Here is a 13474-nt window from a genome sequence, read left to right as displayed (position 1 = left end):
TAGGTGTTCTTTTTTAAAAGGTGAATATTGGATCATTTTCAACATGTCATACAGTGAAATTCATGCTCCAGTTGAATTCTCTACTACAATGCTACAGAACTATCAGAATACAAATATTTAAATCTATGTATTGATATATCAATACATGTAGATAACTACTTAGGATTTCATGTTTACAAGTGGGTTAATTCTAATAAATTGATATGGTACATTAGTCCTTAGACCTTGTAAAAAATTCCCTGAGGAAAATATGACAAATGGCATCTGGATTCCTACTGTAGCTCACAAAGCTTACTGAAACCATAAAAAATGGTTGTAACTTTAGCATAAAAATATTAGTAAATAAAATGTAGGTAAATACATAATATTTTGTAACACTGAAGTTAATATCTAACATGGACAGTGAACTAAAATCTGTGCTGCTTACTATCTTGTGTTTGATATTCCCCAAATATCTTCACTTACTTTCTTTATTTGCCTAACAGAAAAATATTTTCACACCCTCTGATGTCTCAGTAAATGACCTTCTGTGCACTTACCCCCAAACACTCACACACATCACCCATACATGATTAAAAATTGAAAAATAGGAATGAGATTTTGAGCATTTCTAGAAGCTAAAATCATAAAGGCCACTGTCTTTTTAGTTCATTTTTGTACATTCTGGTGTGCAGTGAGATAAATTCTACTTTTGGATGACTGTAAAAACTTCATGGTAAGTGGAGAAGTAATCTTGAATTTGGTAAAATAATTGTAAAATTAAAATTTAAATTTGCTTCATTAATTTAGGTCTCATAAAGTAAAAAGAATTATTTTCAAAGATCTGTTTTTGTGGATGAAGAATAAGTGCATCTTTGTATATGTTCTGTTCCCTGGCTCTCTTATGTCAATTTAAAATAGTTTTGAGTTGAGGGAAATTCACAAGGGATCTTAATTCTGTTAGGTTTTAGTAGAGGAACTAAATTGTCTTTCAAAGTTCCTTGCAGATACCAGATTGTATGTAAACATCTATTCCTATATATATATATATATATATATATATATATATATATATATATATATATATTTCCCTGGATTTTACTAAATTTGGGACCCAAAAGATTCCTTTTCTGTTTTTTAAAACTGTATTTCATTGTACATGGAGATCTTGAAACGTAAAATTGACTTGAACATTGAAAAGCACACATTGGAAAAAAATTAATTCTTGGGGCTATTTCTTCTCCTTCTATGACAAAACCTGTGACAGACTTATTCCTTTCCAGTTATCAAAATCTGCCTGCTGTACCCCATGGATTTGGAATAGGAAAATGGAACTTAGTGTTTCTTCTGGTCTCAGATTGTCTCCTAGCTCATATGTAGAATTTGACTCACCTAATAGTGAGGAAGTGAAAAATATTGCAGAAATAGCACAGACGTAAGCCTCCTAACCAAAAGTTAGAAAACAGTGTCTTCATAGGAAATTAGGAAGTATATGGCCAAAATATTGAAAGACGGGATATAGTTAATTTTATTGAATATTTTTGTTTTGGAAGATTAATGAGTGAAAGTCAGGTTCTCCACTTGTACTAACATATGAAAAACTGTTGCCGTTGAAGGATTCTTGTTGTTACAGAATTTGCATAAAGAAGTATTAGAAGCAAATCAAACCATTTAAATTATTCCCTGAATTCACAGATTTCATTTTCTTTCCCTTGAAACATAATTAATTAAAAGAGCAGTTAGATCATCATGCAAATAGTATTGTCTAAGGAACTTCTGGCTTTGTGTGAACAGTTTACATTAGAAATCAAAATAGAAAAGCCACAGGTACTAGAGAAAAGGTTAGATCAAAAAAAGAATTAACCTAGAAGGTAACACACACACAGGAAATCAAGGTGAGTCAATGCCCTGTATAGCTATCCTTATCTCAACCAGCAAAAACCCTTGTTCCTTCCTATTATTGCTTATACTCTCTCTACAACAAAATTAGAAATAAGGGCAAAATAGTTTTTGCTGGGTATTGGGGGGGAGAGGGAGGGGGCGGAGTGGGTGGTAAGGGAGGGGGTGGGGGCAGGGAGGAGAAATGAACCAAGCCTTGTATGCACATATGAATAATAAAAGAAAAAAAAAAAAAACTGAGAGCAATCCGAAGAAGGAAACACACAGAAGTAAACGGAGCAGACTGAAGAACCCAGAAACTGAAAAAAAAAAAAAAAAAGAAAGAAAAGCCTTACATTTTAAAATGATCCTAAATCAAAAGTATTAGAAAATCAAGAGGTGGCGAGATGGAGCAGAAGAGGACTTCTTCATGTACTTTGGTTAGTCAATTATATTTTATCTACCTAGTATTACAAGTCAAGAAGCAAAAAAATGGCACAAAGCAAATGCATATATAGAGTTCTCTCGCAAGTAAGAACTTCATACTAAGAAGTCATATCATCAATGAGCAAGTTTACAGTCTGGAATGTTTTAATAATTATTTACAATTATTTATCACATAATAAACAATCTTCAGTTTTTTCTGAAACTTTACCCAGGACAAAATAGCAATGAAAAGGAGTATTTCCCATTAATATATGCCTATGCTAGGGCTTGAAAATAACAAATTTGTATTAGTATAAAGATTATCAAAATAATTTATGTAAGTATGTAAGTCAATGCAGCATGAACTTTTTGAAAAAACAATGACATCAATGACTTCTTTTTAATTTGTTATATGCCAGATACAACTTTATTGATGTCCTTGGAACATATATGAATTTGTGGCATGCCAAGGACAAAATGGAAAGTCACTGCATATTGATAGGTAATAAATAAATTAACACCAAAACCAAACAAAGCAAAACACTCCTGCTATTAAGAACACCAGCAAGTGTCAGATCACATATGCAATCTGATCTAAATAGTGTAGTTACAATTTGTTAGGTTGTTACTGAAATACTCAAAATAATCAACCTCTTCACTCACTACATTTGAATTCAAATAAACTTCGGTGTAAAATTTTATAGGCATAGGAACTTTTTTTTCCTTTTTTTTTTTTTTTGCAAACTGTCAGAGGTTTTATTAGAAAAGGAAAGCAAAGACTCCTGCTTGGGAGGGGTGAGAAGAAAGCAGTCCAAGCCCAGGCATAGGAACTTTTTTGACTATTAAGATAGACTGGCCTTGAAAATAAACTAATAGAATCTCTAACCAGAGCCATCAAGACTCTCCAGTTATGTTCTGTGGATTTACAAAATGTTTGCATACTTACATTGGTATAGGTATAGACCTAAGATCCTTTGGTCTAAAATTATAAAATGTCTAAAAAGCAACATATTGTGAATCCTACCTGTCACAAGAAAGCTGCATCTCCCGGCTCCAGCTTCATTTATGATGCTGCAGTTGTAAATCCCATAGTTTTCATTGGAAAGACTCTTCACTGGGTACTCCGTGTACTCCTGCGAGTCAAACTGACCAGTCCGTAATAATTTATTGCCCAAGCGCCACTCATAGGTCAGCACGCGTATTGGATAGGCTCTCAGTACCCTGCAGCTCATAGTGACACTTCGGTCCTGTCCTTGCCTGATTTCCAGGAATGCTGGCTCCACAGCAGGGGGATCTGTAGAAAAGACCGATACAAAATAGATGAAAGATGAGGTTTCCAATAAGGAACTGCTATTATGCGAAGTTATTGTAAGAACACATGCCGCAATGAGGGAGTAAAAGAGGTGAGTGAAGAACATTTTTAGGCCCAGGAATTTCATCTTGGGCCTGGGAATGTGATTTTTCTGAGTCTGAGCAGTGAGTGAACCTCACTGCTTTACAAAAGCATTTGCAGGAAAGATAAGCAAAGTGATTCTTTTTTCTAGCTGCTTCTCAGAGAAATTTGTCTTGACTACTTGTATGGTCAGCCACTAATGATACTCTGGATGAGAAATGAGGAATAAATCTGTGGGTTCAAAGTATATGATAATTTGGTTCAAGTTAGTGAATTCTGATTATTCCCTTGTGAATCTCGGTCTGTTTGCTTCTGGGTACTCATTATTTAATAAAGCGGAAAACACAATTATATAAACCTATTTTCTAAATTATTTGGTCTGATCTTATTTGGTTGCAAGTCATAATAATTCATGGTTAAACCTTAAGCAAATTTTGCAAATTATACTATATAGGTGGAGGTGGGTTTCAACCCACTGCAATGTCTCATTTACCTGGCATGAATGTTATTTTTTTAAGTAATTAAAACTTCCTATATTAAGTACCTAACCTTCTTTGGTTTTGATGAGATTTCCAATACCATTAGAAATACCAATACCATTTAAAATGTACAAAATATGCTTCTCTCATTATTTAAAATACACAAAATACAATCATTTTCTTAAGGCTCTCAATGGTCATAATATGTTAAAACTATTTCCTGGGCTCTATCGATGTGATTCATTCATTCTATTGAGGAGAACTGTTCAAACACTCAGGGCTGCACTTCAAAATACAATTCCATTCTTAAGGAGATGTGCGTGGCCTTTTTGTGAAGAGAGCTTTACTTTAAGATGCTAGAAAGCTTTAGGACTACAGCCGGTAAGTGCTATTGTGATATCCTTGCTAGTGTTTTAATAACATTGGTCAACTTCCTCATATCAATCTCATATCAAAAAGGATCAGCAAATCCTTCTTGTTTTTTCAACAAATATTTTTAAATTACCCCACTAACTCTAACATTATCCCTTCAGCCAATTTCTGTCTTGAAGCCCTTTCTCTAAAAGTGGTAAGAATTTTAAAAACTGTTTAAGAAAAAAAATTGTTTTCATGTAATTCTTGGTGTAACACAGAAGGAAGCCATTTTAAAATGTTAATTTATAAAAGTGAAATATGAAAAATAATCTAGGTAGCAATGAATGAAGAAGTGAATGAGACTATGAAGACTGTTAAGGAAAGATATTTCAAGAAAGATGATTCTCCATCTGTGTCTACTAGGATACAAAGGAAATGATCAGGGCGTACACCACAAGAGAGAGTATTTCAGGTAGACATGCAAAGATACAAGGAGCTAGAAAGGATGTACACAAAAGATCATGAGGGCTTGGAAAGAAATAAAAGATCAAAAGGTAAAAGTTTTTTCAAAGATCCTTGAGTATCATGTTATTGAATTTGGGTTTTATCTTGTTGGTACTGGGGAAATATAAACATTCTTGAGTAACTAACATGAAATAATAAGAAAAATTGTTATTTTAGGTCCTCTACAGCACTGGAAAATTGTTGGTCTGATCTCACTAGGCTGCAGGTTGTAATATTCATATGTAAACTTAAAGAGAACTTTAAAATTTTCCACATCATGAAAATGTTTTACAAGATAAGAGGAACATAAACCACAGAGGGAAGAGACAAGTTAAAGAGAAAAAGATATTATTGGTGAAAGTCTGAACAAAGACAAGCTCCGCAGGATAATAAAATAGGCCTCAGGCAACAAGGCGGATAATGGTATCAGTCATGAAGAGAGGGAAGAAAAGGTCAGGTGGTTTGGAGTATGGTGGACATTTTAATTCTGGGCACATGTGAATCACACAGTAGGAATACCTGATACCAAAATGCTTCATTTTCAAACACAGGTTATGTTTGATTACCTCTACTTTTGATTTTTTATTTAACTGAATTGTGATCAGAGAAAAGATCACATGTTTTCAATCTTCCAAATTTGCTGACACTTTCTATATGGACTGATACATGATAGATTTTTGTTCCACATGTGCTTGCAAAAAAGCAATAGCATGTAGTTTGAGACTGTGATTTGAATGCATTGCCTCAAGTCTGATAATTGAGTTGTCCATGTCATCTTCACAGGTGCTCACTTGGTTATTTATTGCTGTTTTCTTCTAGTTGGATTAACTTAAAAGACTGTGCGAACATGCTCCAAAGGGATATTAGCTGTTTTGAATTTTCTTCTTGCAATTCTGTCTCCATTTTGCTTTATCTATTTCTAGTCTGTGCTATAAGGACCTACTAATTTAAATTTTTATAATTGTAGATTTATTACCATAAATTAATTTTCTGTCTCTTTTTTACTTGTTTTAAAGTTTGTTTTGCCTAGTATTAATAAAGTGAAAGTACGTTGTACTAACTAGTATTTGTGTTATAGCAGTTTTCCATGTTTTTATTCTTATACTTTCAACATCCTTATATTTTGAAAAGCATGTACTCAATACTCTGTTATTTCAAGAGGGTCTGACAATCTTTTTATTTCATCCAGAGCACTTAGCAGGTTATTAATTTACACTTACTGAAATAGCTGATATATTTGGTTAAAAATGTACCTTCTTATTTTATACTTTTTTCTGGTTTTGATTTTTAATGGCCACTTTTAGATTGATGGATGACATCATTATCCCAACTTTTTCCTTGCTTCTAGTTGGGAATTTACCTACTTTGTTTCTGTTATTTTGATTGGACTAAAGATCACACACAAATATGTAAGTTATCCAAACATGCTATTGAAAATGGTGCTGGGGAAACTGGATTTCCACTTGCAGAAGATTGACACTAGATCCCAGACTCTCACCTTGTACCAGCATCAATTCAAAATGGATTAAAGATCTTAATGTAAGATCTGAAACAGTGAAATTAGTCCAGCAAAAAGTAGGGAACACACAGGAATAAGTAACAACTTTATGAATGGAACTCCAATAGCTCAGCAATTAGGAGAAAGTATTGACAAATGGGACTTAACAACTTCTGCACAGCAAAGGAAACAGTCACTAGACTAAAAAGACAGCCTACAAAATGGGAGAAAATCATTGCCAGCTACTCATCTGACAAGGGATTAATGACAAGGGATTAATAACCAGAGTACACAGGAAACTCAAAAAACTATCCACTCAAAGAATCAAAAACCCACTGAATAAATGAGCAAGTCAGCTGAACAGACAATTTTCAAAAGAAAATACAAATGATGAATAAAGACACGAAGAAATGCTCAAAACCCTTGGCCGTAAAGGAAATGTAAATCAAAACTACATTGAGATTCCATCTCACCCCAGTCAAAATAGCTAACATTAATAATACAAGCAACAACAAATGCTGGCAAGGATGTGTGTGGGAGGGGAAGGAACACTGCTACACTGTTGGTGGGAATGTAAATTAGTGCAACCGCTATGGAAAGCAATATGGAGGTAACTTGAGAAACTAGAAATAGAACTACCATCACATCCAGTGATACTACTCCTAAGCATATATCTGAAGGAATGTACTCCAGGATATAACAGAGTCATTTGCACATTCTTGCTTATTGCAGCACTATTTACAATAGCCAAGGTTTAGGAAGCAGCCCAGATGCCCACGACTGATGAATGGATTAAGAAAATGTGTATATATGAACAATGGAGTTTTATTCAGACATCAAGAAGAACAAAATTATGTTGTTTGGATGGAACTGGAGAACTTCATTTTAAGCAAAGTAAGCCAGGCTCAAAAAAATCAAAAGTTACATGTTTTTCCTCATTTGTGAAAGCTAGACCTACAAGTTAAATGAATATAGAGAAACATATATGATTATGTATATAAGAGAGAGAACAAAATTGTATTACCGAGTTCATCTCAGGGGACTACAAGAGGTGGGAGAGAGAAAGAAAATGTTAGAGAATAGAGAATAAAAAATATTGAAATAAGCCATCCATATATGAATATAATATAATGTTCTGTACAGTAAGCTGTTGACTATTATGGGAGCATAGTGAGAGAGAATGAGTAAGTAACAGGGGGAGGGGCTTGATTTGATTAAAGCACAATATATACAGACCTGAAGTACCAAGGTGAAACCCTCTTGGACTATCAATATACACTCAATAAAAAGAAATGAAGAGCAGAGGGGAAATACAGGTTTTTTCTGGGGGTAGGTATCAATGGAAGGGGAATGGGCACAAGGAAAGGGGGAATGAGAGTATATATTATGGATGTATTTTGTATCCATATATGAAAATAGAAGAATGAAACCTGTTGAAATTTTTCTAAGAAGGAAGGAGGTAGGAAGAGGGAGAATGATAGAGGGGTAAATCTAGCTAAGATATATTGTAAAGTGTATAGTGACTGCAGGAGTGCTTACAGTTATTGTTATACTATATATTTATGTTTTGTGACCTTTTCTATGCTTATTATTTCATAGTAAAAAGGGTTAGTAGAAGATATCAAATAAGCTATATTGCAAGCACATATGTAAATATTATAATGCATCCTCTTTCACAATTATTATATGCTAATAAAATTATTTTTTTATAAAAGATGCTTTTGACACCTTTACCAGGTTCCTGGACACAATGGGAATCTAAGGACACCTTGCTCTATTTACTCTCATCTTAACATGATAGCAGACCATGAATTTTAACTCTCTCTTGCTTTTTGAAATCTTAATATGCATTATCATTTTATATTTGAAATGTTCTTTAAATTTATCCAACTATATGCTAGCATATTTTCCTTTCCTTCCATCTATTATAAACCTTCTATCTGTGATCCCTTTACTTGCCTCTGAAGTCATCATTTAGATTTCTCTATCATATCTGTAGTAAATCTCTGATTTTGATTGCTAAAAATATATTTTTAACTTCATTTTTAAAGTACTTTCCTGACCTACCTTTTATTGATTGGTAGTTATTGTCATTCACCACATCAATATATAATTCCCTACTGTCTTCAGATGGCCATGCTAATGTAAGAATTTCAGTTCAAAACCTTAAAATTTGAAATGGATACCTTTTTACCCTCCACACTACTTTCAAAATCTCTTTGTCTTTGATGTTTTACATGTTTTGTATAAAGTTTATAAATATGAGAGTTTAATTTTGGGATTTGTTGAGCTTTTTAAACTGCTATTTTGAGTTTCGTGTTTTTCATCTAGAGAAAATGTGGAAAGTTCTCATCTGTGGTCTTCTTAAAATCCTCATTCAAACATCTTTTCCACATCTTTTAACTTCTTTTACAAATTTTTGATCTTTTGTCTTCTCTGTACTACATAGTTAATAAATTTTTCTGAGCTAATTCAGTTTATTAATTCTTTCTACAATTCTGCTTAATCTGCTAAACTCATTCATTTTATTTTTAATTCCAATAATGCAGATTTCATTTGGACATTATTGTTCAGTTCTTTTGTATGCCTGCTGTGTCACATTTTTGTTTTTCCTCATTACCTGCAAATGTAGCTTCACTTGTCTTTTATATCTTCAAACAAAGTAATTATTTTATACTGTCTTCTGTAAGCAACTGAAGTTTTTGTGGTGTTTTCCTGGTGATTTTCCCTCCGAGTTCATTGTTTTTCTGTGCATTGGCTAACTTTGACTCTTTGTAAAAATATGTGTGGGATAATTTGATACTTAAGATGAAGACTTTTTATTCCTCCTATAGTCAAATCAGCAATAATGCCTAGGAACATATTAGTCTAACTTCATGGCTTCAAGCCTATTTGAACCATGGAATGATTGAATTTCATCTAGAGTCCACATGAGGATTTCCTTGTAACTCTAATTTCAAGTGTGGGTTTCCACATCATCACTACCTTTTGTCATTTCAAATTAATAAGTTTCTCACACCTCTTGAGAGTGGGAATATGTACCCTACTTTTACTTCAGTCTTATTATTGTCCTTTAGATCTCTAGTCCTTTGAGATCTATCTTCTTGGGAGGAAGGGCCTACCAGTAGAATCTCTCCCAGTGAATACTGTGGGTATTGACCAGAGATGTCAGCAAAATTGAATTGCTCATTTTCCCAGGTCAGCATATATACTCAAGGCAAAAGTCACTTCATTGTAGTGCTTTCATGTAAATGTGTGTGTTTTGTATCAATATATTAAATGTAAAGCTTTATATTAATAAATATCTTAATGCTTTTAATAATATTTACAATGAGATTTCTCAACATTTAGATTGGGAAGGATTTATAGATTATTTTATTTATTTATTGGCAATACTGGGGCTTGAACTCAGGGTCTCATGCTTGCTAAGCAGATGTTTTACCACTTGAGCTACTCCATCAGCCCTTTTTTGTGTTGCATATTTTTGGGATATCATTTTATGAACTATTTGCCTGGGCTGGTTTTGAACTGTGATCCTCCTGATCTCTGGTTTCTGAGTAGCTAGGATTATAGGCATGATCCATGGTGACTGGCAATTATTTTATTTTTTGTATACTCAGAAAAACATTTTTGATAGCCAATTGGAAATATGGATTTACAACTTATTAGAAAGAGCTGACTATAAGTTACAATTTTGTTGACATAGCTTAGAGTCAGTATAAACAGATAAGTAAAATGCCAAACTTGGATTTCTCTTTAATATAATCACTTATATCTACAGTGGTATGTTATAAAAATAAAAGGAGCTTCTTGTTTTCCAAAACATGAAGTGGTCTAAAATGCTAGATAGTAATAAGAAATGAGTAAATTACAAAAATATCTGAAAATATCTAATTTTGACAGGTTGGGTACAAAAAACTTCATAAAAGTCTTTTTTGTAGAGTTTATATAAGATGGGCTATAGGTTTGGGGCAGGTGAATGGACGGGTATTCAGTAGAGACAAGTAATGGCAACTGTTCATCTAAGAACTGTCTATTATTAGAAAAGACAAATATTTCTATTGATTCTACCTTAAAAACATATTAGGAATATATCACACATTTATATTTCCACTATCATACTATCATCGACCACAGAGACTACAACACATTTCCTACAACACTCTTCTAACAGGCCAGTGTGCTTCCTCTTTTGACCTGTCAGCATTTCTAGTTTAGTTATTAGAACTCTTAAAAGAGAAATATTGTCCTGATACTTTCTGTTCAAATCACTTGAATGACTTTCCCCTGTTTACTAATCAGGCCTAAAAGGTCTTATAAGTTAGCTCTTGCCATATCCTCAACTCATTTGCATCTGGTTCACTATGTCCCAAATACATAGGTTTTTTTTCTGTACCTACATGAAAGGTCTCTTCAGGACTCTAGAATTGTGACTTTGCTCTTTCTGCTTAAGATTTTTTTTTGTTTTGTTTTGCTCTTTCAATGGATGGCTCATTCTCATCTTTCTTGTTTTACTTCTTTATAAAGCCTATCTTTGATGACAAGTTAGGAGAGTACCTTCCCTACAGTTCATTTTTAAAAAATTCATTATATTTATTCCTGTGTATAATCACATCCTTTCATTTTGAAGCAAACTGAAATTCCTCTTTGTTTCAGACCTTAGATCTATCATGGTACCTGGCATTACAATTGGTTCCAAATTGCCATTGATTGAAGACATTAATGCATGAATGATGTAAAGTTGTAAATATACACAAAATATCTTCAAAATGCATCCCATTCAGACCTGAAGTTTATGTCCACTTTATTATATCTACATGGGGTCTGTAATTACATTAACCAATAAAATATAGCAGAATACTTCTGAGCCCAAGATTCAAAGTGTTGGCAGTTTGATTTCCTCTCTTTGAAATACCCACTCAGTAATCCTTAAAGTCCTATGAAATAAACTCAACTATCCTGTCAGAAAGACTATGAGGAGAAGAGTTGATATTATATGAAAGAGAGACTAGACTTAAGCCCATACTTCCAACTGTCCTCAAAGGGTTCCAGACATGGGAAAATATTTTAACCTTTCCATACCAAAACAGTCACCTATATTTAGTGAGGTGGAGCAGTTCACATGGAGCATAAGAACATCTCGAACTCTGCTCAATTGCTTGGCACACTATATATTAGATAATTTCGTACAGTTAAGTGTGTTTCGTAAGCTCCAAGCATAAGATTATTTTTTATGCAGCAAGAGCTTACTGAAATTATGTCATTTAGCCTTCAAAAATTCAGTGGCTGTTGTTCATTTGTTATGAGAGGAGATTCAAGATAGTGAGTAAAAGGACAAGGGAATAAGACATTGAGAAAGTAACAAACCAAACAGGTTCTGGAAGTAAAATACTCAGAACGGAAGCAATAAGAGATGTCAATTAGAGGACTGAATGAATTAAAGAACAACTTAAAAAGTTGAAAAGCAAGTACATTGAGAATTAGGGCATCTTGGAGCCAGAAAATTAGTCAATTAAAAGAATTTTTGTTGAAATTTAGTATTTCAGAGATGGAAATTTTAAATGAATCCAAATCAAATATATGGCCATTGGATGAAATAATAAAATGGAATAAATATTAGTAATACTTAAATTAAATATAAATAATTGAATACACATTTGCTCTCAAGTTATATTTCTATTTGTAGCTAAAGTAAATGTACTTATCACTGCTTATTTTCTTATGAATTTTTAAAATGTCACTGTCATTAATTTTACCTAACAGGGCATAATCTTAAAATATATACTTACTTTTTCAATGAATGATTTTTTGTGAGAATCTTTCAATGTGTCTGGTCTATCGGATTACTCCAAACCATGAGCTCCTAGGCACTGTCTATATGTGAAGGTCATTTGTCTCTACCTAGAAGTTTCAGTCTTTCAATTACTAGTGTTGAGTTAAATCCTCAAACACAGTATGCTCTTATAAAGTCTCACGAAGTCTAATTTGGAATATATCCCTAAGTTAAAAGTAACCACTGTTTCTATTTAAAAAGCTGCCCAAACTACTTAGATTTCAGGGCTGTTTTAACCTCAAAAAAGTTGGAGGATGTGAAACTGAGTACACTCATTATAGTCCAATCAAGTCTGCCTATGGAAAAATTCTCCTGATATATGGTTCACTTTTAGCATACTATCTATTAATGAGCTCAACATTTCAATCTTTAAAATTACTGGTGAGGATTAATCTTTGCAGCTATGACTAAATTTGGAGTATGAACACTTTGGATATGATGAAAGAAAACTACGGGTACTAAAGTAAAGATATATTTCACTATTTTGATAAAGTTGATTTTTCATAGTATAAGAGATATTAAATATATTTTATTATTAAAGCTTTAATAGTAATAAAATAATAAATGAAAATATTGTGCAAAAGTTCACTTAGATATGAACTGCTTACTGGAAATTGCGTTTTTTACTCAAAATGATTTTTAAAATATACAACTATACATAATTTATTCACTTATATTAAAAATGTCTTTCAAAAGTTGAATTTTCAATATTGCCTCACCACATATAAATTGAAAGCTGATTATTAAAATTAATTACACTTGTTGAAATTAAATAGTTACTAAGTGTTAGACATTGGGTGAAACTATTCAGATACCATTTTTATAGAAAAGAATGAAGAAAGAAGTTAAGCAAAGTCACCATTTAAACTAACAGAGTAAGGACTCCAACAAAGCAATCTGATTCTAGAATGTATGCTTTTAGTAACAACTCAGGCTTTTCATTTTATAAAGTAAATACCAATACTGCATTTTCATTCAATATTTAGTTCTTTCCCTCAAGGAGGACTTTGAAAATTTTGTCCTATTGGTTATTTTTTTTATTTTATCATTTTTACATTTATTCACATGTATATACATTGTTTGGGCCCACCTTCCCCTCTTCCTTCCCCAATTTCTGGGCAGAACCTCTT

At 32.8% G+C, this 13474-nt stretch overlaps 1 protein-coding gene across 2 annotated transcripts in view; it reads right to left on the bottom strand.

Annotated features, from left to right (window-relative positions):
- Window positions 1-13474, bottom strand: part of Mdga2 (MAM domain containing glycosylphosphatidylinositol anchor 2) — an 815899-nt gene that overhangs the window by 134423 nt on the left and 668002 nt on the right. For both annotated transcript variants that reach the window (XR_012446173.1, XM_074068038.1), the window contains exon 9: window positions 3308-3577. Coding sequence is in view for 1 of the 2 variants with exons in the window: in XM_074068038.1 (XP_073924139.1) it covers window positions 3308-3577 (270 nt within the window). In the remaining variant the exon portion in view is untranslated. The remainder of the gene's footprint in view (window positions 1-3307; window positions 3578-13474) is intronic.

This window comes from Castor canadensis, chromosome 3 (genome assembly GCF_047511655.1).
Source record: "Castor canadensis chromosome 3, mCasCan1.hap1v2, whole genome shotgun sequence".
Lineage (NCBI taxonomy): Eukaryota > Metazoa > Chordata > Mammalia > Rodentia > Castoridae > Castor > Castor canadensis.
Note: the sequence above shows the minus strand (reverse complement) of the source record. Positions and strands in the feature narration are given on the sequence as shown.